The sequence below is a fragment of the Heterocephalus glaber genome, unplaced genomic scaffold (assembly GCF_053883595.1).
Source record: "Heterocephalus glaber isolate CG9 unplaced genomic scaffold, H.glaber_assembly_v1.0 deba00001600, whole genome shotgun sequence".
Lineage (NCBI taxonomy): Eukaryota > Metazoa > Chordata > Mammalia > Rodentia > Bathyergidae > Heterocephalus > Heterocephalus glaber.
The window spans coordinates 19,624,803-19,652,047 of NW_028258372.1; the positions used below are offsets into that span (position 1 = coordinate 19,624,803).

At 35.4% G+C, this 27,245-nt stretch overlaps 2 protein-coding genes across 9 annotated transcripts in view; one reads left to right on the top strand and one right to left on the bottom strand.

The window, feature by feature from the left end:
• Cep350 (centrosomal protein 350) overlaps positions 1 to 27,245 on the bottom strand; it is a 171,732-nt gene that overhangs the window by 96,710 nt on the left and 47,777 nt on the right. For all 8 annotated transcript variants that reach the window (XM_087194408.1, XM_087194406.1, XM_087194407.1 and 5 more), the window contains 8 exons: positions 25,905 to 26,018; positions 21,623 to 21,769; positions 19,061 to 19,719; positions 18,155 to 18,276; positions 12,354 to 13,414; positions 10,878 to 11,019; positions 5,894 to 6,066; positions 968 to 1,154 (listed from right to left, as the gene is read on the bottom strand). In XM_087194408.1, coding sequence (XP_087050534.1) covers positions 968 to 1,154; positions 5,894 to 6,066; positions 10,878 to 11,019; positions 12,354 to 13,414; positions 18,155 to 18,276; positions 19,061 to 19,719; positions 21,623 to 21,769; positions 25,905 to 26,018 — 2,605 coding nt within the window. The remainder of the gene's footprint in view (positions 1 to 967; positions 1,155 to 5,893; positions 6,067 to 10,877; positions 11,020 to 12,353; positions 13,415 to 18,154; positions 18,277 to 19,060; positions 19,720 to 21,622; positions 21,770 to 25,904; positions 26,019 to 27,245) is intronic.
• The window catches only part of LOC147823126 (uncharacterized), a 156,749-nt gene that overhangs the window by 85,839 nt on the left and 43,665 nt on the right, over positions 1 to 27,245 (top strand). The window lies entirely within an intron of this gene.

The window sequence follows — 27,245 nt, forward strand, 5'->3', positions numbered from 1 at the left end:
AAAAATACAGCTAGAGTTTGGAAGCAAAATTTCTAGGCAAAAAATGAGATACTCTGTGGTAGTCCAGTAAGAACAATTCAAATAAAATTAGCTTCTTACAGTTGATCTACAGGGTAATCAACCTCTCAAAGTATCCAAAGAAAGCCAGATGCTCAGTGAAAAGAAGACTATAGTAATGGCTTTCAAGTTGGGTGATTGTGTTTGAGGTGGAGAATTCCTGAAGGAGAAGGTATAAAAGTTTAGATAAAAGGTGACTACATTCTAAAATACAAAGTCTAGAGATATGAACAAAAACTATTTAGAAAGTATAAAATTTCATAGTAGCTCAAACATGCACAATTAACTGCCAATGTGAAATTTATCAAGAGGAGTCTTTCAACAATAATATGGTAACTTTAGTTATATATGAATTACAGTATCTGAATACCAATGACATTGCAACTTTAGTTATCTATGAATTATAGTATAAAAATATCCAAAGAATAAATAAAAAGCAAAATAAGGGCTGGGGATTTAGCTCAGTGGTATCGCTGCCTGCCCCACAAGTGCAAGGACCCGAGTTCGATCCCTGGTACCAAAAAAAAAAGCAAAATGAAAGATAGATAAGAAGTAGGGAGATAGCTCTTTCTCAGAGGGAAAGGGGATCAAGAGATGAAGAGAGCAGGAGAAAGGGGAGGGATAGGGGATGAGAAAAAAATTAAGATGTGTTATGTACATGTACAAACTCCACACAAGGGATGTAAACATTATGTACTACAAACGTACCAAAAAAATAAAAATAAAAAACTAAGAAGATTAAGAGATGGGTGAAGAGAACCAAGAGGAAAAGGAAAGGCAAAGAAAAAAGGAATTAAGATTACTATGTGCATGTACAATCCCCTACAAGGAATGTAAATATTATGTACTATAAACATGTACTAATAAAAAATTTTTCTTTTAAATTAACTGCATAAATACATTACTTTACCTCACAGAATGCCCAGAAAGTTCTTCCAAAGTACCATCAGTGTCGAGAGTCTGCTCATAATCTTTAACAGAAAGTTTGTTACTGGTCCCAGATTTCTTTCCTTGATGGGAACCATGTTCTGAGCTGGACTGTACTTTTTCCTCATCAACAAGTGAATTTTGAACATTTCCAGTGAATGAATCCAACCCTGTAGAGTAAATTTCTTATAAAGCTGATTTCTAATATTAGAGTTACTAAGAGAGATTAAAAAAAACAAAACAAAGAAAATTTTAAAAAGCAACTCTGAGCTGAGCATGGTGGCACACACCTGTAATCCTTGCATCTGGGAGGCTGAAGAAGGAGGTTTACCTTGAGTTTGAGGCCTGCCTGAATTACACAGCATGAATGACTGTCTCAAACCGCTGCCCCCCAAAAAACGAAATTCTGATACATACTAGAGATGATACAAGAGATGAACCTTGAACACATTATGCTAAGTAAAATAAGCCTGATCCCTAAAGAACACTACAAAATGCTACAGTAGTCAAATTCAGAGACAAAACAGGACGGTAGTTACAAGACCGGAGAAGGGAGGAATGAAAAGGCATTGTTTAATAGACACAAAGTTTCAGTTTGGGAAGATGAAACAGTTTTTGCTATAGATAGCAGTGACGGTTGAATGACTAAATGTGTACCTAATATCACTGAATTGTACACGTGAATAGGATTATAATGACAAATTTTATGTTGTGTATATGTTACAATTTTTAAAATGTTAACATTGATTATCTCTACGTAAAGGGATAACAGGGAATTTTTTATTTTCAAATACAGTGCTCTACACTCGTATCTTCGCCCTACTGCTTTCCCCTATTCTTACATCCTCTCAACACTTTTTTTTTTGTAACTCAATGAGCAGAATTTATCTTTACAATTAGAAGAAACAATTTTGGAAGAAAATCATTCCCTAGCCTGAGGTCATAATGTATGCTTAAGAAGCTTTTGCATAATCCTCTTTCCCCTCAAATATAGGCCTATATAAAAATTAGTCAATGATGCTCAGAGATGTGTATAATATACTATAAATTTTTGTTTTGTTTTGAGATAAGGTCTTGCCATATAGTTCAAGCTGGCCTTGACTTGTTATGTAGCCAAGGCTGGTCTTTTTTTTTTCCCCATTAAGTTTATTAGTACATTTTCGGTATAAAATACAGTTACATTCATCATTGGGATCTTGTACCTTCACATGAGTATCTTGGTTCTTATTTTGTTCCCCTTCCCTTGCCCTCCCTTCACCTCCTCCACCCTTCCCTATTTGCAAAGACCTTGTTTCCACTTTTTAGCCTCTTCTCATATTTTTTCCTTTCCCTTTTTTCCTTCCCTACCCCTCCCAATTCCCCTGCTCTTTTAGACCTTTTCTTCCTGTTACACAATATCAGTTATACAATTTTTAAATTACAATATTAAGATCTAGGAGACATTGCCACAGATTTTACAGAATTTAAAAGGATATAGAAAGCATATTACAAAAATCTTTTTTGAAATAAATTTGACAACTTCTAAGAAGTACCTTGGAAGACAAACTAATGAAACTAACTCTGGAGGAAATATAAAATTTGAATAGCACCTATTAAAGAAAGTATATTCCTAGCTTGAAAACCTACCTATATGAAAACAGCAGGCTCATATATATTCTAAATGATAAATTATATCAAAAAATTAAAGCAGAAAACAGAAGGAACACTTCTCCCCTCATTTTAGGAACTCAACATTGTGCTAATCCTAAAACTGGATAAAGATAATAGAAGAAAAAAGTATGAATATAGATAGAGATTTGTTTAACAAAACAAACTATTAAAAGTCAGATCTGGCAGGATGTAGAAAATGGTTTTGTTATAGGGATGGCAGTGTTGGTTCAGCATTGGAAGATCCACCCCAAAAGTCATCATTTAAACAGAGGAAAGGAAAAAGCCATATGATTCTGTCACTAGTTGGAGAAAAAGTATTGGACTAAATTCTACAGCTGTTCATGGTAAAAGCTATCAGGAGACTAGAAGTAGAACAGAACCTTCTCAACAGATTAAAGACATGTACTCCATATTTCCAACGAGAATGCCTTATATAAATGGAGAAGATACAATGCTTTCTCCTTAAGGTGGGGAACCAAGGGCAGATATGCTTACTCTTTATCTGTCCATTAAACTCTGAAACCTAGTCCCCACCAAAATAGTCTAGCAATAAAATGACACAACTAGGATAAGATTGGCACGGCAGAAGCAACAGCTTTATATGTAGATGAAATGATCATCTACAGAGAAAATACTAAGAAATCTCTAGAAGCCCCTAGAACTTGTACTTCAATTTAGCAGGATTAGAAAACACAAGGTATATATAAAAATTCAGGTCTGTGTATACTTGCTATAAATGAAGACTTGGATATTGAAATTTAAAAGTTATGTAGGAGTACAAAGGACCTAGAAAAGTTAAAAACAAAAACGAAAACAGTGTTGTAAGACATTTAGTACCTAATTTTAAGACTTCTTCTAAAGCTACAGTAATCAAGGCAGTGTTGGTGAAAGGAAAGACATATAGATCACTGGAATAAAACAGAGAATGTAGAAATAGAACCACACATATATGGTCCACTGAGTTTTGAAGATTATTGAACATTAGGATTTTATAGAATATAAACTCAATTCAAGAGCTGAGGAAGAGATAGTGTTTTCAGCAAACGGCACTAGAGCACCTGGTATCTGTATATAAAAAATTAACCTCAACCTTTTTTTCCATACATGAAAATAATTTGAAGGGATCTATGAACCTAAATAAGAAAGCCTAAAAGTATAAAACTTTAAAAAGAAATTATAAGGGAAAATATTTATGAATTCAGGGTAGGCAAGAACTACCTAGGATACAAAAAACATGATACATAAAAGAAAAAAATTGATAAATGAGATTCCATCAAAATTTAGAACTTTAAATGACAACATTAAAATGAAAAGTAGTCCTTAAACAGACCATATTTATAATACATATAACCTATGACCAGAATATATAAAGAATTCTTAGAGCTCATTAATAGACAACCCAATTAAAATGTAGAAGACATAAGATGATAAATAGCCAGTATAGCACAAGGAATGGTGTGCAACTCTAGAATCAGAAAAATACTAATCAGTACAATAATAAGATTGAATTATACACTCATTAGGGAGATGAAGTTCAAAGTTTTAAAAGCCTTGTCATGACTTTTTCTTTTTGTTGGATTCTCCCCCTTTGCGTTTAACTTGTCAAGCCCAATGGATTTATTCTGCTGGGTTTCCTGGGGTTGTGATCCTCACTGTCTTTTCCTAGGGTATTGTCTAAAATTGTTTGGACTGCTGGTTTGGTATTCATGAAGTTCCTGAGGTGCTCTTTGTCACGAAAGTATCTTATTTCTCCATCCATTTTGAAAGATAGTTTTGCAGGGTACATCAATCTGGGTTGGAGGCTGTTTTCCTTTAGAGCTTGAAATGCATCACTCCAAGCTCTTCTTGCCTTGAGGGTTTGCATTGAGAAGTCTGCTGTGATTCTGATGGGCTTTCCTTTGTATGTGATTTGTTTCTTTTCTCTCACTGCTTGTAGAATTTTGTTCTTCTGTTGGCTTTCTGGAATCCTAACTATTATATGCCTATGTGTAGATTTTTTTTTGATTAAGGCTAGCTGGAGTCCTATATGCCTCACTTATCTGTATGTCAAGTTCTTTTCCCCTGCTTGGGAAGTTTTCTGCCATCACTTCTGTGAAGAGTTTTTTTAAGGCATCTGCACTCTCTGTTTCTTCATTGACTCTATTCAGTCTTATGTTATTCTTCTTTGCATCGTCTAGCAGGTGCTGAATTGATTTCTCGTGGTCCTTTACAATTTTAAGGCAATTTTTCTTTTCCTGGTCTCTAACTGCAATCTTTTCTTCTATATCTGAAATTCTGTCCTCACATTGGTTCATTCTGCTGTGCAGACTTTCGATGGAGTTTTTAATCTCTCGGAAATCTGTTTGTATCTGTTTTATGGATTCCATTTGTTTCCTATGTTGGGATTCCATCATGTTCCTCAGATCCTCTATTTTTTTTATCTGTGTCCTCTCTAGATTTATGAATCATGTCTTGCACCATGAGCAAAATCTTTGCTGTTATCTGAGTAATTATTTCTGATTTCATTTTTCCCAGATCCTCTTTTGTTGCCAGTTCAGAGAGTTCAGGTGGTTGAGTATCAGAGTGTTCCATCTCATTTCCCTTTGGGGTTGCTGTAGGTGATGCAGAAGTCTGTTTTTGAGACTTGTTTACATGTCTTCTCATTTCCACGGGAGGGGGTGCTTCTGGCACCCACGCGGCTCACCTTCTCTGCCCTAGGAGCTTGGGATGGCAGCAGGGGAGCTTCGTTCCGGGTGCTGGGACCAGCTGAGCTTCTTTTGCCAAGGCTGGTCTTGAACTCACAGCAATTCTTGTGCCTTAGCCTCCTGAGTGCTGCAATTGCAGGCATCTGCCACCAAGAGTACTATAAACTTTTTTAAACTCTGAGTTGCAGTTGCAAAGCAATATTACTTGCATTTGCTTTTTAAGTAAAAGCATGTGTGTGCACATGTTTATATATGTGCAGTTTTATGTGTATACTAGAAAAACAGGCACCGAAAGTATTCATAGTAGTCATTTCTGAACAGAATGATCATGAGGGATTTGTATTTCTTGGATGAGTGTTTATCTGTAATTCTTAATTTTTTAAATCATGCCTTTTGTATTAAGAAAAAGATTTACATTATACCTCAAAAGGTATATATTACAATAATAAATATGAAAGCTAATTATACCATCATAAAGAAATTCCTCTAATTTCTTATGGAATCAAATAATAATTTTAGATCACTACCATGAAATAACTGTTAGTAGAAAAGTCATCATGCAGAATTCCACTTACATTCTGTTTTTTCCTTTTTTCCTTTCTTTCCTTTTGAAGAAGTAGATGAATGAGATGATGCGACTGACTGGGCTCCTGATGAATGCTGGGAGGCAACATCCATGCAGGAAAGATCACAGGCCGACTTTCTGCTAGAATGGTCCTCCTGAATGCCTAAATTGCTGCCACCAATACTGTCAAAGAGGAAATAATAGTGGTTAAAAAAAAGTCTGAAAGAGCTCATGAATTCTATTTCAAAGCACTCTGGGGCTGGGCATTTAGCTCAGTGGTTCCATCGCCTGCCTTGCAAGCGCAAGGACCCAAGTTCAATCCCCAGTACCAAAAAAAAAAAAAGCACTCTGAGCCTGCAGAGTGGGCACCGTGAGCAAAGGTCAGCCTCTAGAGCTAAAAATGTATGCATAAGAAATTGTCATTTAAATTAAATTACGACAGATGACCAAATAGTGTGGAGATTTGATCCCTTTATGAATCATGTGATAAGCTAAAGTGTAGGATGGCAACTAAAGACAACATATTATTAGGATGTGAGGAAATAGGATCATCTCATTATAAGTCTTGGAATTAGTATAAGTAATGGCTGTTCAGCAGACATCTTTTCCTCCTCTCCTAAGGGCCTGTTTTACTATGATGAAAACATCAAGTTCTGTACATTTTCATATTAAACATTTTGTAAGTTTAAAAAAAAAACTCTTTGAATGTACCTAAATCTAAACATCTTTAAAAATCTTTTTTAATTACAAGAAAAATTTAACTAAATCCTAAGATGGCTTCCATTTTACTTTTTTCTCTATCAGAAGTCTCATAATTGAGAAAAATCTCAAATGAGTTGCTTGCTGAAGTGACACCAATAAAAACTAATATTTTTGACATATAAGAGAAAAAAATAGGTCAAATACTAGAAAAGGTGGGTGCAATTTCTATTAGAATCTATAATTTTTTTGGTATTGTAGTTCGAACTCAGGACCTTGTGCTTGCGAGGCAGGCAGTAGAATCTATAATTTTTAATTGTATAACTATTTTTCTATCTAATAATGTTATAGAAGACAAAAGCTTAGTATGTTCTATTTTAACCAGATATAAAATGCATCAAATCATACTGATTAAGGGTATTAAATGTAAACACAATTAAATCATTAAAATGTTTTTATTTAGAAATGTAACCTTGCTAGGTATGGTGTTACACATCTGTAATCCCAGCTACTCAGCAAAAGCATGGCCAATTTTGAAGCCAACCTGAGCAACTTAGCAAGACCCTGTTTCAAAATAAAAAATATAACGGCTGGGGATTTAGCTCAGTGGCACCGCGCCTGTCTCTCAAGTGCAAGGTCCTGAGTTTGATCCCTGGTACTGGAAAAAAAAAAATGTATATATGTATATAATAATAATTATATATATATATATATATATATAAATAAAGCTCAGTGGTAGTGCATTCCTGGGTTCCATCCCCAGCACTAAAAAAAAAAAAAAATTGTTCCTTTAGAGCTCAAAATTTTTAATTATGCCTTTCATGTCAAAATTTTAATAATACCCATATCTGGGCTGAGGATATAGTTCAATGGAAGAGCACCTGCCTAACCTGCACAAGGCCCTGTGTTCAATCCCTAGAACTGCAAGTTAAAAAACATTTCAAATAAAACAATAAAACTATTTATGTTAATTTAACTAGATTTAACTAATTTTCATAAGATCATCTAATAATTGTATATAGATTACAAATTGTGGTATATAAAACATATTGAATGAATAATTATAGATTAATTTATACCATAAAAAATTTAGGGAGGAAATTTTCTCTAGCTAAGTCTCATTCATGTGGGTAAAAAAGCAGTGACTGTAAAAGTAACTGTTGTGTTTCAGCTGCCTTTCTAAAACTGAGTAATAACAAAAACACTTTCCACATCAGGTTATGAAAATGAGTTAATACAGGTAAAGTCCCTCAGGCTTCTCAGTGTCTTACACATTAAGTGTTCAATAATTACTAGGTGTTATGACTTGTGTCTAGATGTCCCCCAAAAGACTCATACAGTCATAGATGGGGCTTTTTCAGAGGTGGCTGGATCTAGAATGTGATTACTAGAATGTGTCCACTTATTGGTTTGGCACTACCCTAATTCCAGGAGCATACATATAACATAAAAGGGGCAGAAAAATGCTGTTAAGATCCCTTGCCTGCTTTGCTTTCTGTCCACCATGAACTGTTTCTCCACCTATCTGCCATGCCACTCTGCCTTACAGCCAGCGGATTATGGACTGAAACCTCTAGAAACTGTGAGCTAAATAATCCTTTTCTCTCTTAACTTGAAGGTGTTAGGTATTTTGTCTCTGCAACAAGAAAATAACTAAGACATAATTTGGTACCAGAGAAGCGGGGTCATTGCTGTTTGTTCCTCACCGTGTGGTTTAGGAGCCTTTGGAGCTGGCTTGTGGGAAAGGGAAGAGTCAGGAAAGGTTTGGAGATGTCAGCTGAAAAAACAGAGCTGGAACGCCTTAGGCTGTACTTGATGGGAGATTCTGGTCAGAGCTCAGAAGACCAGAATGCTGATAGAAATGATGCTGGTAAAGACCAGGATCAGGAGTTTGTGCTGGGAAGAAGGGCTGCATTGGCTGTTAGACTCCAGACAATGTGTTATGGTTTAACAGAAAGTTTCTCTGCATTTTGTCTGTATCCAGAGACTGCTTAAGACTAAGATTAAGGGCAGAAGACTAATTAACCTTGCAGAAGAAATTTCAAGGCAGTTTCATGTTGAGGTGGTAGCATGGCTACTGTTGGGGGCTTTTAGCCAGATTTATGCTGAGAATCAAGAGCAAAGAGCCCAACAGAATGATTCAAAACATTTTGAATTTGGCCAGAAAGGAAGCTCCAGTAAATCTGCAGCCTGCAAAGATGGAACAGAGGAGAAATTGGTCACTGAAAAGACTAGCAAGAAAAAGCGATATATGACAGAAGACAACAGAAAAGATGGCCTAAGGATATCACAAGAACCAACAGGACTCCAGACCTTGCAAACAACCTCAGAGTTGCAAAGGTGAAACACTTTGCTTTGGGAAGAGAGTGCCAGAGGACATGTTCCAGAATGGCAGCAGCCTAGGGAAGTTGATCCTTGGGATTTGGTTCATAGGCACTCAACCACTCTAGCCAAGAAAGAAGGAAGTCTGGCTATTGCTCTAGCTGGCAGCAGACCTTGGTATTATCCATATGGTGTTAGTTTTAGGTGCATGCAGAATGCAAGAGTTGTGAGATCAGGAAGGCTTCCACCCAGATTTCAGAAGAAGGCCTCGGAACCCAGGCAGTGTGCCCCTGAGAGGGCAGTGAGTGTGAAGCCAAAGTAAATGTGAAGCCAAAGGACCTCCGTGGAGGTCCCAGAAGTTTGGAGAAGCCAGAAACATAGATCATCTGAAGAAAACTGCAAGGATGGAGCAGAGCTGGCCCAAGACAGAAGGTGTGGGAGCTACTACCACTGGAAGTACAGTAGGCACGGAGCCACCTAAGACCTCTGGAGTTCACATCTTGCCAGAGATTGCCTCAGATGCTGGACATGGAACTACAGGATTTAATGTCTGCCCTGCTGATTTTGGACTTGCTTTGGTCCCATTCCTTTATGTTCTCCTGTGTGTGTATGTGTGTGTATGTGTTCTTCTATTTGTACCTTTTGGAATGGTAATGTCTCTCTTGTGCCATTTCATTGAATGTTGGAAGTATTTAACTTTCTTTTCACTTGTACAGGGGATGGAAGCTAAGAGTCTGTCTTAAATCTCAGAGGAGACTTAGGCCTTGGACTTTTCAGTAATGCTGGAACTGTTAGGACTTTGGCAACTCTTGGAAATGGACTAAATGTCTTTTGCTTAAAGAAATGTGTATGAGTCTTTGGGGGGTCAGGGGTAGAATATTATGGCTTGTGTCTGGATGCCCCCCCACAGTCTCACACAGTCATAGATGGGGCTTTTTCAGAAGTGGCTGTATCTACAGTGTGTGATGCTGGAATTAAGGGTGTGTGGTTACTATATCAGTCCACTGACAGGTTTGGCACAACTCTAATCTCCATAGCCTAGATATAATATAAAAGAGGCAGAAAGATGCTATTAAAATCCCTTGCTTGCTTGTTTTGCTATCTTCTGCCCACCATGAACTGTTCCTTCTCTGAGATGCCTGTCTGCCATGCCACCCTGCCTTGCAGCCAGAGGATTATAGACTAAAACCTCTACAAACTGTGAGCTAAGTAAACTTTTCCCCCTTTTACTGTGGGTATCAGGTATTTTGTCTCAGCAATAAGAGAAAAGTAACTAAGACAGTAGCCATTACAATTGTTGTAATTAATTTTTTTTTTTGGTACTGGGGATTGAACTCAGGACACCTTGCACTTGCGAAGCCGGCAGTGGCACCACTGAGCTAAATTCCCAGCCTTGTTGTAATTAATTTTTAAAGCTCTGTAAAATTCTGGATGTTTTTCTAGCTAAAAAAAAAAAATAATTCATAACTTGGAATAATGGAGTTAATTATCCATCTGATCTTCCTCAATTCTATCACAGAAAACTGGTTCTTAAGCTTCTTACATTAGTATACCACAGGACTGTGTCCCAGTACTATCCTCAACTAGAGACTCAAAGATTGACTTATAACCTATACTCCGCTCACTATGTTCCATGCCTTGTTTTAAGTACTTTATATTTCACTGAATATTCCTAACAACTCTACAAGGCAGCCAAGGTACAGTACTATTGTTATCCTCATTTTTAAAGAGAAGGAAATTGAGATATAAGGATGTTAAATAATACGTACAAATAAAAGCCAAAAGCCAGGAACAACACCCAGGCAGTCTAGATCCAGAGTTCATGTCTTCTCAGTAGTCTATATACAGTACCTTCTGTACGTATCTTTCAACAAGCAAAAACTGACTAAATATTCAGACCATAGTTCACATGTGTACTCTTTTTTTTTTTTTTTCCCCTAAGACTTTATTCCACATTGCTGACATTTTCTTACTTAGTTTCAAGAGGTGATGTTTTTTCCGTCAAAGTCCCACTGCCTGGAGAGGAGACAAAATCATCCTCATATGAAATACTGCTTAGAGGGGTTGTGGTGGCATTCAAAGGCTGTGATGCTGATGTTCCTCTGTCTTCAATTCCTGACAAAAGCAATAATTGAAGCATGGTTAAAAGTAAAAATCAAAAAATTATAAGCAAAGCATAATATGGAGACTAATAACATGGACTTCGGGGCAGTTTAGTTTGCTTTTAACTTCAAATCTACCTTCTACTCTAACAATATATTTTTAAGTTTTTATGAGGAAAATGTTAAATATACAAAAAAGTAAAACATCGCTTCTCAGCCTTTTGGCTAAGATAAAGTATAAAAGTAAAACAGCATAATGGAACTAATATATCCATCACCTACCCTAACCAACAATAAACAATTTAGTTTCATTTAAACTAGCTATTCCTCTACCTACCTTGCCCCCACTGATTATTTTAAAGCATATCTCAAATACATACCATGTCACCTTTAAATATTTCAGTATATCTATAAAATCATACTGAAAATGTAGAATTTAAGAACTAAATTTTCTTACTAAAAAACATGTGTTAACTTAAGCACTTTGCTTTCATCAAAAGCACTTTTTAAAAAATTTAAAATTACCACTAACAGAAATAAGTGCCTAAACAAAAGAGATCAATGTGCAAGGTAATAATAAAGTGTCTAAATACGAATTACAGGAAAAAATAGTGATATCTAGTTGAACATAAGACAAACAGATGAAATCAATTAATTTGTCAAAAAATTTTCTCAATGGTATGGAAATCCCCAACATGGAAATTCTAAGGTTACATTCGTGTAAGTTGGGTAGACTCCACCAATAACAGCAAGAACAAAGAAAGGAACTTAAAGGAATTGAGTCCATCACAGAAAAGGAAAATTGTGCTGTAGGATTTCAGGAATGAGAAGGTATTATCTTAGGATTTAAATATACAGCTAGATAACTGTCCAAAATTTGACTAATAAATTAGTTTTGACAAACAATAACAAAATTGTTTCCATTTTAGAAATGTTACTACATTGCCCCTCTAAATTCTTCACTACTACATTCCAAGGATTCACAAGTTACTGTATTAAGTAATATTCTTAAGTTTGTATTTAAAGACATAACTGTCACCACAGAAAACCTAGTGTTTGACATATGCCAAATCCTGAAAATCATGTATGAATTTCTCTAAGCCAGATAAAAAATTTCTACAACTACTAGTCAATTATTGTTATATAATAAAAATTTAAAGATTAAATTATTAATACTTCAGGTGAAGTGTGTAGATAATTTAGAAGATGAATAATATGGATTATAAATCTCTATTATCCTTGCAATGAACAATAAAAACCACATACTAAGTATAATATCTTACAAAGAAATTACAAACTCATTTTACCTTAAATACAGATAGTACAAGCCTTTCTTATTTTTCTCACCTTTTCCATATAAATGATATGATTTAGTAAAAATATTAATGACACTATGTGGACTTCCCTTTGCCAATTCTTCCCATGGTCCTTTGCTTTGTGTACCACCTATGTGCCCCAAAAGTGGCAAGAATTTCTCAGCTTCCTTCTGAAACTCTTTGATGGGTTCATAAGTATTTCTTTCTCCAGCACAAAATTCTTTTTCTTTTAAGATTTCTGCAACCTTCAAAAGGGGCCGTCCTTCCTGGACTTCTTCTTCTTCAGAAAGACTCCCCTCACTAAGAAGAGGCTCTTCACTGACTGAGTCTGTGCTGGAACAAAGAGACATTTTGGCTTTTTCTTGAGAACAGGCTTGCATATCAGAGTAAGCAGAGTCAGTCTGCCTCTTACATATCTGTGCTAGCAGCCCTCCTGACTTGGGACCAGGCGATCTCATTCTAAAGCTTGATATTGCACTCTGAGGTCTTATCATCTCAGGAAGCTTTTTAAACTCACTGAGGTTGCCTACACCAGGAAGATCATCATCAAAAGTTGCATTAGATACACAGGTTCCCAGCATCTTTTGAATTTGAGCAGAGAAGATGTCTTCAGTCTCCTCTTTCACAGGTGGACTTACAGCCTTGGTCCAAAGTCTGTCTTCTTGAGGTGCTTGCTGAACATCATATTCAGTGTTCCACACTGACCCATAGTTGATATTGGCTCCAGCTAATTTCTTGGCTTCACATTCAATCCTGTTGGACAAAGAAGCAGCTGTTGCTTTCAAGGCTTCAATACGATCCAATTTACTCTTATATTGGCTGGCATTAGGTTTTAACAAGGCATCTGAATGAGCAGCTGGTGAGGTCAGATATGGTTGAGGTGTAAAAACTAATGGTTCTGAAGCCATATTATAATTCTTCTTGGGTGGTAAGACAGATTCAAAATCCTTATGCAAAATTCCTACATGCTCCAGATTCAAGAGATGGGAAAGCAAATTTCCAGCTGCTCCAACAAGAGGTTGTGGTTGAGAATTGTGTACTCGTGGGCTCAGTCTGTCAGGCTGCATCCATGTAGGTTCTATCAAGTCTCTTCTGAAAATAAGTCAAAATAAACTCATTAACACAACTCCTGACTAAACCACTTTTTAAAAAATGGTGCTTGGGATCAAACTCAGGACCTTCTACATAGCAAGAATTCAACCTCTGAACAATATCTAAAGCCCAGACCATCATTTTTTTTAACTTTTGGGGTTTTCTCTGATTAGAAGAGTAATATGTACACACTGAGGGGGAAAGAAAACAGAAATGGTAAAACTACAGTAAAGATCACTCATAGCTAAGCAATCAAAAATAACCAGTATCGATATTTCATTTCAATTTCTACCCTTCTAAACATTACTCTACATTTTTATTGTACTTTGGTAGATCTGTTTGCACCAAAAATGGGATTTCATTATACATATTGTTTGGTTTTGGTGTTTTTTTGTTTTTTTTTTCTTACTGGTACCAGGGATTGAACTCAGGACCTTGCGCTTGCAAGGCAGGCGGCAGAACCACTGAACTAAATCTCAGGCCCCTATACATATTGTTTTTGAAACTGCTTTTTTCAAGAAACATACTCCACTAAAAAAAAAAAAAAAAACCTATTAGAGAAAGCATTAAACCCTTTAAAACTCTGTGGACAAACTTCTTTACAACACTGGCTCTATCCTTCCCTTTAAAAATAATGTTACATAAAGGAAAAATGCTTAAGATTGCTAAATACTAATATAGACATGATATACATTATCCAAGTCAACAAATACTAAATGCGGAACACTAAAATATTATTAAAGAAATAAATTATTAAAACCAGCTTCTAATAAAATGAACATCAAACAACTAAATGTAAAACTGTGAGTGCCAACTATAAATATACAATTTCAGGGTAACATGTTCATAAGGCTTAGAAACATAATAAAGATATCCTAACCTTACGTACATTCACCTATGTTTTCATACTATATACTTCCTATATATTAAGGGATACTACAGAGAGATTAAAGGCTGATATCAACTATTAAGAAGACCTTTAGAAGAATAACAAAGTTTGTCAATTGTTTCTAGATGATGACATAAAGATATGCTTTGCAAATTTGCAGATGACAGAAAGTCAGGAGGTGTGGCTACTCCACAATAATTTATGATTTGAAATTATTTGCAAAGACAATTTGAAACTAATATAAATAAATACAAAGTTCTACAATCAGACTCAAAAAATAACCTAGAAGAATGTAAATAAGCTGATAAAGGAAATGAAAAACATGTTGTTAAGGTTTAAGTACCCCAAATGACTCATGAAGCAAAGCCATTAATCCCATCAACAGTTTAACCCATTGATGAGTTCATAGCTGAATGTGCTGTCAGGAAGCAGGACCTGATTAGAGGAGGTGGGTCACTGGGGGGCATGATCTAGAAGGGTATAATCTTGTTCTCAGCTCCTTCTCTCCAGCTCTTCCTTGCTCTCTCAGCTTCCTGGCTCCCATGGATTGAGCCTCTGCCATGTCCTTCCATGATGTTTCTGTCTTGAAGCCAGTCGACCATGGACTGAAATCTCTGAAACCATGGGGCAAAATAAGACTTTTCTCTAATTTGTACATGTCAGGTACTTTGTCCCAGCAACAGGAAAGTGACTAATACTCATGCCAAGCAAGATTTGGCTGAACGTTATAAATTATAGTCTTTCATACTGAAAGGTTGCTAAGAAGGGAATAAAGGAAGTCTTGTAGCATAGGTTCTATGCCACATAGACTACTACAAATGCAAGGTGTAAGATTATTAGGGTTTAAAATAAGGTGCTAACCACAGAAATACAGAGGAGATTATAATGCAAAAGATATCGATGGGTAAAAATCCAAGAGTTTTAAATTCAAATATTTAGAAAGTCAATTTTATGGTAGGTGTTATGTTGGTGGAGAAACGGGGGAAGACGAAATGAAAATAATTAATCCAGTTAAGATTTAATCCTTACTCTAGTATTTTAAGACCCACCAAAGATGATGGACCAATAAACACTTAAAATACAATGTTAAGAGTTTACAAAGATTTATAAAGTGCAGTTGGATTTAGATAAGTCAGCAATTAATAATGCTAGCCAAGGAAAATGATTTTTGAGCTGGATTTTTAAGGTTTTCAAGATCAGACATATAATGAGTTTTTTCAAGTAACTAACACAAAATGATGGGACACAACAAGAAAATTAAATGTCATGATTTTAACCATAAAATAAAATAATTTTAGCCAGGCATGGTGGCATATGCCTGCAATCCCAGCTACTAGAGAGGAGAATCGCAGGTTCCAGGGTAGCCTAGATAACTTAGCAATATCCTGTCTCAAAATAAAATACAAAAAGGGCAGGGATGTAGCTCAGGGGTGGAATGTTGCCTAGAATGTGCAAGGCCCTGGGATTCAATCCCCTGGACTACAAAAAAAATTATAATTTTAAACATGAAAATATATAGGACTATTACCAGGAATGGGAAACGGTATGGGTAGTGAGAAAGTGGAGACAATAGATTACTGAAACATCAGATGGTACAATTTTAACATGTTTATTTTAAAAATCAAAAAATTTAAAAGGAAAGAACGTATAAAGAAAGAAGGAGGGTTGGGAATTTAGCTCACTGTTGCTGTGCCTGCCTTGCAAGCACAAGTTCCTGAATTCAATCCCTGATACCAAGAAAAAAAAAACAAACTTCATACAAGAAAGAAGGAAAAAAGAAGACAAACTGATACATGGTAGTAAGTTCTAATAATAAACTTGTGTTTGGTTTGTTTGAGATTAGGGGCAGTGGACTAATTAATCTTACAGAAGAAATTTCAAGCCAGTCAAATATTGAGGCGGTAGCATGGCTGCTGTCAGGGGCTTTTAGCCAGATCTATGTTGAGAATCAAGAGCAAAGAACACAGCAGAATGATTTAAAACATTTTGAGACTGGCCAGAAAGGAAGCTCCAGTAAAGCTGTGGACTGCAAAGATAGAACACAGAAGGAATAGGAGAATAGAAAAGGCCTGAGGGCATCACAAGCAGCAGCAGGACTCCAGTTCTTGCAGCCTCAAAATTGTAAAGGTAAAATATTTTGCTTTGAGAAGAAAGCCCCAAAGCACCATCTTCCAGAATGGTGGTGGCCTAGGAAAGTTGTTTCAAAATGGCAGCTTATGGATGTTGTTCCTCAGGATTTAATTCATAGGCATTGGACCCCTACAGCCAAGAGAGAGGGAAGACTGGGTACTACTGCTCCAGTTGACAGCAGACCTTGGCATGATGCACACGGCACTGGTTTTAGATGCATGCAAAGTGCAAGAGTTATGGGCAAATGTGAGTGTGAAGCCAAAGGTTCAGTGGAGACCCCAGAAGTTTGTTGTTGTTGTTGTTGTTTTTTGGTACCTGGGATCGAACTCGGGTCCTTGAACTTGCGCAGCAGGCGGCGAAACCACTGAGCTAAATCCCCGGCCCTAGCCCAGAAGTTTGGAGAAGCCAGCAGTGTGGATCATCTAAGGAAAACTGCAAAAAGGGAGCAAAGCCAGCCCCAGAGAAAAGTTGTGGTAGCTACAACCACCAAAAGTGCTGTAGGGGCAGAGCACCCCAAGCGCTTTGGAGTTCACAACTTTTCACAGATTGCCTTGGATGCTGGAAGTGGAACAGTGGGATTTAATGTTTGGCCTGCTGGACTTTTGGACTTGCTTTGTCCCATTCCTTTGTGTCCTCCTGTAACTTTGGAAATGGTAATGTCTATCTTGTACCATTTAATGTTGGACTTGTTTGACTTTCTTTTCATTTGTACAGGGGCCTGCAGCTATGTTTGCCTTAAATCACAGAAGAGATTTTGGACTTGGACTTTTCACCAATGCTAAAACTATTAGGATTTTGGCAACTCTTAGAGATGGACTAAATGCTTTTTTGCATAAAGGGATGTGCATGAGTCTTTGGGGGGTCAAGGGTGGAATGTTATGGTTTGTGTTTAGATGTCCTCCAAAGCCTGATGCAGATGAGATGGGACTTTCTTTTTAGAGGTAGTTGAATCTGGAATGTGTGATTCTGGGGTTAAGGGCATGTGATTACTACACCAAGACATGTAAATGATTAGTTTGGCACCGCCCTAATCCCAGTAGTCTGAATAAGATAAAAGGGGCAGAAAGATGCTATTAAACCCTCTTGTTGCCTTTGCTACTGTGTGTGTACCATGTTGTTTCTCCTCTGTGATGTCTGTTTGCCATCCCTGTCTTGGAACCACCGACTATGGACTGAAACCTCTACGAACTATAAGCCAAATAAACCCCTTCCCCTCCAACTTTGGGTGTCGGGTACACCCAAAGTAACACACTATTCTTACATACATCTACTTACTAGTTGTGTCTTTCCACAACTCCATTTCTTTTGAGTATCTCCTTAGCCAAGATCATGGATCCTGTTTTACAGTAGTGTTTTCTCTTGAGTTTAGTATGTTTTGGTTTTTTTCTATGTGTTCATCAATTTTTATACTCTGAATAAAAACCATTTTTATTATATACACTGCAAAGTTTTAAAATTTCTCGTCTGTTTTACACTCCATAATTGGCATAGGTTTTGATTTGTCCCTGTATTTCTGATGACTTCTGTATTTTCTGAGGAAACACTTTTTCACTTCAAAAAAAAAAAAAACGTAACCATTAGAAAATATTAACTAATTTCTAAATAAACCTCTCTGTACTCTTGTTCACAAAGATCAGTCAACAAAATTCACCAAATAGAACACCATTCTAAATTTCATTAAAAAAAAAAACCTTAATCATCTTTCATTCTCCCCTTTTTACCTTGCAAGAGGTTGTGGAGGTTCTGATAGAGATATGTCACTACTGGAAGATGCACTTGGGGGACGTTCCTGTACTTTGTTTTCTTTGTCAGATTCTCCAGATGGCTGATACCCTGGTCTGGTCTACAAGAGAAGGACATAAAATTTATCTGACAGCTATCACAAAGATATTCAAAGAACACATAAGATAAACATCAAGTCACTTCAGCTTTACAAAGACCATAAATGGAGGGCTTTTTTTCCTCAAATAAAACCAGTTCATACTGTTTGTGTTAAAAACAGTCTTTATAAAAAAAAAATCATTGTAATAAATAGCAAAACATCATCTAAAATCCAATAAGGCATCTAACCTTAACCACATAGTTAGGAAGTAATATTCTTTATAAGCCTCAGGTTTGTTTCACCTGATTAAGCAAAAATAATATATACCTACTCTCCTCAGGATTGTGAGGATTTACTGAAACTTAAGTAAAACCTTTAAAAACAATATGTGGTACATGGTATATACTCAGTCTCTAAACATCAGCATGCTAAACTAGGATATTCCCTAACTTCAGCAAAGATCACAAAACTAAGTATTTCATTACCATAATCTAATTATGCATTGTGTTCCAAGTATTTCCTTGGTAATACAATAAAAACTATGTAGGAATATAACTTATAGCAATGACAAGAGGAAAAGAAATTAGTATCAATCATTGTTGGCCAGCTCTTATTTTCTATCATATTTTTCATGTTATTCTTCATATGAAATAAACTTCATAGAAAGCCATGACCATTATAAATATTACCTGAACATATGCCTGAATAATAGGAATAGTGAGCAATTTTTAAACACTACAGTATAACAAATAAGCTGCTCCTAACCATGAATTACACCCCTTTGGATTTCTGCTATTACTATTACCTGTATTTCCTGCATAACATGTTGATGAGCTGGCTCTTCAAGCAAGGTCTTTTCTAGTAGCAATTTGGAGTAGGTTTCCTGTAGTCGCCTCGCTGCTGATGGATCTGAAGGAGGTACATTTTTTGCTTTAGTAAAGGCTTCTTTCTGTTTCCGGTAAAGCTCTTGTAATCGTTTGTTCTTCTGTTCGGTAGCCTCCTTTTGAGCTTTCTTCTCTTCATTTTGCTTCCTCTTCCTCTCCTCCTGTTGTCTAACAATATACTGTCTTACCTCATCAGTGTCATAGTGGCGCTTTTTGGAAATAATAGGGGGATCTTCATTAGCTGTTATTTTGTCAGGTTTTCTTTTCACTGGGCTGTGACTCCCAGGAGCTTGTACAGGTGCTAATGACTTCTGATTCTCTAACTCTCCAGCCTCTTGCCTTGGCGTCGGAGCTGTAGAATCCAGCTGTAGGTCATCAAGGATGCCACGAATTTCAATAGGTAGAAAGTCCTTATTTAAGGCAGTATTTTCCTCCTGCTTATTGTCTGAAAGAGTTGGAGTTAATTTCTTTAAATTATTTTCAGACCGAGCTACACTTCTTGAATGCTCTGAGCTTCGTGAAAGATGTCTATTTGAAGCATCCAACCTGGGATCAGAGTCTGCTCTTCCAATATGACCCCCTGCAAAATATGAATTGTTAATGATATATAAAAATTCTACATTTATCCCTAAGATTTATTGCACTAAGAAGATAATTAGATAATTTCACTTTATCTCAAACTAAAATTCAAATATTCCATAGACTTCTTTAAAGAGCAGTCTAAAAGGAAAGAAAATTCTTTTTTTAGATTAAAAGAATTTCAATCTTCTGATAAACTATACATCCTTAGACCTTTTTTAAATGCATCTTTTAATATTTCCCAATAAAAATGATAGATCTTACAGTTGCTTACAGTTGATGTGAATATTTAACATCACTATTTTTCTTTTATATGCACATTTAATGTTACTATTTCTCTTCCTCTTAAAAAATCAGTAACCTTACTAAAAGACATTTTTAGTATCAAATGGAAAACATCCTAAGACTCTTAAAGAGAAACGCATTTAAAAAGCTTTGCAAAGATCAGATATCATTTGCCAATCCAAATAATAAAAGTACTGAAAATAGGCCAGGGATTTAGCTCACTGGTTTCACCGCCTGCTGCTCAAGCAGAAGGACCCAAGTTCGATCCCCGGTACCAAAAAAAAAAAAAAAAAAAGTACTGAAAATACCGATTTTTCTAAAAATCCTACATTAATCCATTCCAGAATTATATAAAATGGCACCATATTTAGATGAGTTTATCAGAGAATTTTTGAAAGCTTAATTTATATTCCTGGTGACAGAAAAAAGATTAAAATAGCCTCACATGATAACATTCATGTTTTAATAACATCCATGAAACAAATCTTCAAATATTTTGCATCTGAGACAGGGTTTCACCAAATTGTCCAAGCAGCCTGAACTCGAAATCCTCGCATCTCAGGCTTCAGCATAGTTGGGATTATAGGCACACACTACCCACCATCCTGGCTCAAATACGCAGCTATTTTTTTAAAAGGCTACTTTGTGTATTTTACCTCACTTCAGAGAAAAAGCGCAAATTTCAGTGAGAGGCATATATGTTTCCTTCTATTAGAATGCCTCTCCCAAGTGACTAGAAATTTGAATCTATTTTGCTCAAGTCCTAGAAATTAGACACTGCCTTCTCCATAGAGGGGACTTGGTAAACATTTATTGAACAAATGTTAAGTCTCCACGATTCTCCAATGAACAACAGAACAAATTAAATGGAGTATATAGAAAAATGACTGTTTTATTACATAAATATTTGTTGACGTGACTTAATTTTAAAATGAGAATGCACTTGAGTTTATTTTCAAGATAGATGAAAAGTGGAACAAATACAAAATATATATTGACTTCTATATAACAAACTAGTTATGATTGTACTTCTTACTGAACCCATTCCAGGAACCCAAATTATATGAGGCAAATTTTGCTACTGGAAAGGAAAGCTGGCCTGTAGACATTTATATTTCATTTCTCAAAATTAGCATTTATGAAATGCTAATTTTTCTAGTTATTTCAAATAGCAGTCAAGATACTTCAAAAAGAGAGAAGCAAAGGATATCAGGGTTAAACCTAGTAGTTCAGGACCTTACATCAAATTTTGCCATCCAATGACTATATAACCATGAGAAAAATCTCTTTTTTTTCAGAGCCTCTTTCCTTATCTCCCCCTGCCAAAAAAAAAATCCAATCTTGTGTATATTTCTCTGTATTTGGTTGTATATGTTGGGATCAGATACAAGAGACGAGTCTCTTAAGGTCCCTAAATCTAATATGATTTTATTAAAATAATGCTTTGATACCTAGCTAAATGTAATTAATATGACACATCTCACACAGAATTCTTAGTAAAGATGCTGTAACAACATGCAGAGCTGACCCGGCTAACTCCACAGAACATCTCCCTCTCTGAGCTACAGTGTACTCAAGAGAGCGTTGTCTCCTTGGACAGCCTGGCAGCAGTCACTCACCAAACCTAGCAATTCTCTCTCCCCTGCTTCTGTCACTTGATGCTGGTCTTCTCTCTCTCTGTTCCACTCTGGGAGCAGGTCCCAGGATCTTCTTTACTAGTTTTTGTCCATCTCGCCAAGAAGATGTACTAATCAGACGAGTACTGCCTAAAATATATACATATTGGATTGAATTTAAAACTTAAAATTTAGCTCTAAGAAGTGTATCTACTCAACCATGCAGATTTTATAATTAATCTTATGTTTATCTTCTGCTAAGGTCAAAGTTTTATAATATAATTGTACTTTTAGCTCCAAAACACAATAATCTGTTAACAGTTTACATCTTGGTTTAAACATACTTCTTAAATAAGTATAAACGCTTTGAAAGTTAAGTACCAAATCATAATTCCTGAAACCTCAACTACCAGTGCACTGAATTCAACAATGTTATTTAGCATAGAACAAAAATATGTCTCAATGACAATAAGTGTTTGGTTTATAAATATCCAGCACAATACAGACCACATGATAAAATATATGTTTGTTGAACAAATGAATTACTTTAAGCACAGGAAAAATATTTTGAGGAAACATAATAGTTAACACCATGATCACCTTTGAGGGTGACAGTATAATTGAGACTTTCACAACATAGATATATATCACTACTTTTCTATGCATAACAACATTATAAAAGCAAAGTCACCTACATTTTAAATTACTCTCATTATAAAAGTTCAAAAAAATAAGTCAGTAAGTACAGCTGTATGCTACTATTTAAGATTATAAGGCATAATCTTCAATACTGTAATGAATAAATAAGTTAATTAAATAAAACTAAAGCTAAAATTTATTTTTACATTGATAGCCAATGCTGGTAAAATTATAATAAAAATGCTAAACATTGCTTGTTAAAGTGTAAGTGGGCATAATTTCTTATTACAAACTACAGTATTATGTATCAGGAACCCCAGTGCCCATTCCTCTTCATCAAATAATAAAACTAGCAAAAATTTATAAATTCAAAAAAAAAAAAGTAAGTGTAGATGTTGACTGTACCAACTTTTATATTGGAAGTAACCTAAATATTAATTTAAAAAACAGTGTCTATTTACTATTTTTCTTCTAGCCATAGTATTGTATGGTCATTAAAAATAACAATCTTCTGAAGAAATGAGAAATATTATTCTGAAAAGATGCAAAGAGAAAACAATTAAATTCTACATATTCAAAAAAAAGTTTATGTATACAATGATCACAATCATATTAATATGATTTTTAAGGTTACATTAAGAAAATACACAAAAGGGTCGGGGATTTAGCTCAGTGGTTCCACTGCCTTGCCTCTCAAGCCCACAGGTCTAAGTTTGATCCCCAATACCAAAAAAAAAGAAAGAAAAAAGAAAATACACAAAATACTAGTACTTTATGTCAGCACAGTGATTTTATCTGTTTTCTTCTCTTTTAAACAATCTCTGAAACTATTTTACTGTATTTACAATAAAAGATATTCTACTTACAAGCTTATTTAAAAGGATTTTAAGTTGAAAAGTATGGTTTTAATTAAATTATCAATTTTTAAAAGTTGAATAATAAATATGTACATGAAATTAAATGTTTTTGCACTTATTAGTAACCTAAAATATTTAAAGCATTTTACGTCTATTTCTCTATTTATAATTTATGTTCTTAAAAATAAGAGAACAAACTTCTATTTAATTTCAGCTTAATTTTCTCAGTCAAAAACAAACATGAATACATAGTTATTTATAAATGCTGACTTCTGAAGATGATGGGTGGCTATTTCTAAATTCTGGCTTTCTGAAAGTCTCATGCAGTCTCTGGGAGAAAAAACTTTCACTAGATAAACTACTAATATAGCTTCAGCACATTTAATGACTGTCTAGGTCAGTGGTGGAAAGCCTATGGGAAGCCTACAGGAGGGTGTTCTCACTGAAAGCCCTAAAAGGTTCACCGTCACTGGTCTAGGTCATGCCACAGTGCACACATGGGAATTGGCCTACCACAAAAATGGATAAATACGATCCAACATTAGTGGTCCAAATTATAGTGTACCTTGTGCTTTATATCATACTATGCCCTTGGCAACATTTTACATAATACCACATGAAAAATACTCATTTTAAATATAAGAATTATTTAGTTAACATTGAGATCATTCATGTTCCTATAAAATCTTATTATTTTTTATTTATGTAAAATTAGTGTCATTCTTTTATGACACCTGAAGTTAATGAGTGGCCCAAAATGTTTTTTCGCCAATCTTTTGGTTAATCTATGACCACCACTGCTCTCTGTTCCCTTAAAACCATGTCTCCTTTTATCAAAGCATTCATATCACACTTTATTATAACTACGTATCTACACCATGAAAAATGAGCTATGTGTGTCTGGCTTACCACTGTATTGTCTAAACTTGGTATAATGCACAGTGCCTCACATACAGCAAGTGCTCAAAAATATTTGAGTAATGAATGAATGCACCAATTCAGAATGTTGGCAATACCTAGAAAATAATAACTTAGCAAAGAGAAAAGGAAGAAAAGTTCCAGAAATTAAGAAAGAGTGAAAAGGAAAACTAGAAATCACAGAGAAACTGAAGACAACACAGAGAAAAGAAGGCAGCAGTTTGGAATGCTAACCTTGGCTCCTGGGGAGGGCAACCTGTCTCCATAAACATAAGGTAAGCCTGTCTTATTCCAAAAAGAATGGCAATCATCAAGAAATCAAATAATAACAAATGCTGGCAAAGCTGCAGGGAAAAAGGAACCCTTTTACACTGCTGGTGGGAATGTACACTTACAACCACTATGGAAATCAGTGTGGCAATTCCTCAAAAAACTAAAAATAGAAATTTGATTTGACCCAGCTATTCCCCTTTTAATGTATCTTCCCAAAATAGTTAAGACATATTACGGTAATACATGAATACCCATGTTTATAGCAGCACAACTTAAAATAGCTATATGTCCATCAATGGATGGCAAAAGAAAATGTGGACTGTATATACAATGGGGTACTATCCTGCCATAAAGAAGAATAAACTTGAATCATTTGTAGGAAAACGTATGCACCCTGAGACCATAATGTTAAGTGAAATAGACATACAAGTTTATATATTGCATGGTCTCTCTTATATGAGTAACTCAAAGTGTAAATAATTCAAAGAAAAAAATAAGAGATAGAAAACAGGGAAACAGATCTTTTGCAAAAAGGAAATGGACCAAGAGATGGAGGGGGGAAGAAGGAAAACTAGGGGAAGTAAAAAGAAATAAGGTGTGTTATAAACATGTACCAATTCCTCATGATGACTCTAATCATTATATACTGCAGATATATATTAATAAAAAATTTTTAAATTATTTTTTAAAATTTGGACTGTCTTCAAACTCAACGTGTAAGTTCTACTTTACTTTTTGATATGAATATGACATACTAAACATATTTAGGAGAGTTAGGAATAACCATTGGTAGCATTATTGTTATCATAACTAATATTTGAGACTTATCATGTGCCTGGTACTATATTCAGTGCTTTTAGGTATTAACTTTTAGTTGTTATAACACCCTACAAGATAAATACTACTGCTTCCCCATTTTACATATGAGGAAATTAAGGCACACTAAAACTTACTTGTTTGCCAAAGGAATAAAGCTAGCTATAAATCCAGGCGATCTAAATCAAGGCTACAACGTTAATCACTATGAAACTACAAAATTCTTGTTGTAGCTTGATCTATTTTCTGTCCAACTTGACCACTACTGGCAAGGACTGCCATAATTCTGATGTGCAACATTTACTCTCTTATGGGAATAAATGGACTCAATGATAGTCATATAAAATAAAGGGACTTAATGGTAGTCCCACTTATATAAAAGATCACAATATAAAAGTACCTTTTTTTTTTTTTGGTACCGGGGATCGAACTCGGGTCCTTGCGCTTGGGCAGCTGGTGGCGAAACCACTGAGCTAAATCCCTGGCCCAATATAAAAGTACTTTAAGCTGGTTAATTTCTATTAAAAATAATGATAGAGGGCCAGGGATTTAGCTCAGTGGCGCTGTGCCTGCCTCGCAAGTGCAAGGTCCTGAATTCAATCTCCAGTACCAAAAAAAAAAAAAAATATATGATAGAAGAAGTGGGAGCGACAGATATGTTCAGTATCTAGAACAAATGTATACGGATGTATACGCACATGAAACTTTTAAATATTTCTATCTATATAAATTCCATTTCAGTAATATGTAACTTTAGGATGAACACAATATTGAAAACTAACCTGTTTTGCATTCTGGACTTGATAACTGTGTTACTTTCTGAACTTTTCGTACTGGCTTCACCACTTTTTTCTCTTTACTTTTTTCACCAGGTTTCTCTTTTATTGAAATATCGTCTGAAAAACAGAAACATTTATAGCAATTATTACGATTCCTACACACCTACTCACCCTATCCCAGTCAAAAATCAGCAGTCTCCCCTTCTGTTTCATTTTCTGTAGTTTCAGTTAATGAAGATCAATTGCAGTCTGAAAACATTAAATGAAAAGTTTCAGCAATACACAATTCAGTTTGTGTGTCATTCTGAGTATGACGAATCTCTCACCATTGAGCTCCATCCAGTCCAGTGTGGGTCAGCCCTTTGCCCAGCCCATCCACACTGCATATGCTACCCACTGACTTATTAGTTGCCCATTAGTCATTCTGTGGTTATGAGTCCAAGAGCTTCTGTTCAAGTAAATCTTATTTTACTTTGTAATGGCCCCAAAGCTCAAAAATGATGATGCTACCATTTGGACAGGCCAAAGAAAAGCTATAAAGTGCTTCCAATTAAGTGAAAAGGTGAAAGTTGTTGACTCAAAGAAAAAAAAATTGTATGCTCAGGTTGCTAAATCTATGGTAAATTATTGTTGTTAATCTCTTATTTTGTCTATCTATCTAAATCCAACTTTATAAGTATATATAGGAAAAATCAAAGTGTAAATAGCATTCCATACTATTTGCAGATTCAAACATCTTCTGGGGGTTTTGGAGAATACTGTATAAAGCTCATGATTCAGGTAGGGCAGAAGAAATTTTCACTGAGTTTATATCTATGATCCACAAGCTACCAATGTCAACTTCTCTCATGGAAAGATCTTAAGAGTATCATTACTCTACTTCTAGGTTCCAATTCTTTATTTTTCTTTTTTCTTCAGAAAACCCTTGAGAAATTTATCTCATTTTTACAAATGGAAAAAAAGCTACAATAGTAATGGTTTCAAAGCCAAGATCATTATATGTATCATATTTTAGAAGTGAGCATTTTTATAGATTCATTTTAAAGTTTCTACATAAAAAACAATATATGGGGGGGGGTGTTGTTTTTTCTTTTTGGTAGTACTAGAGATGGAAGCCAGGAAGCCAGGACCTCCAAACTGAGCTATATCCCCAACTCCTATTTGATTTTTGCATACTTTGAGACAAAGTTTCACTATAGTTGCCAAATTTCCCAGCCTGGGCTTAAACTTGTGATTCTCCTGCCTCAGCTTTTCAGCGCAGCAGGAATTACAAAATGTTATTAGGAAAATCCCTCTGGGGACTTACTACACAGACCTCAGGCTTTAGAATCAGATAGACTTGGT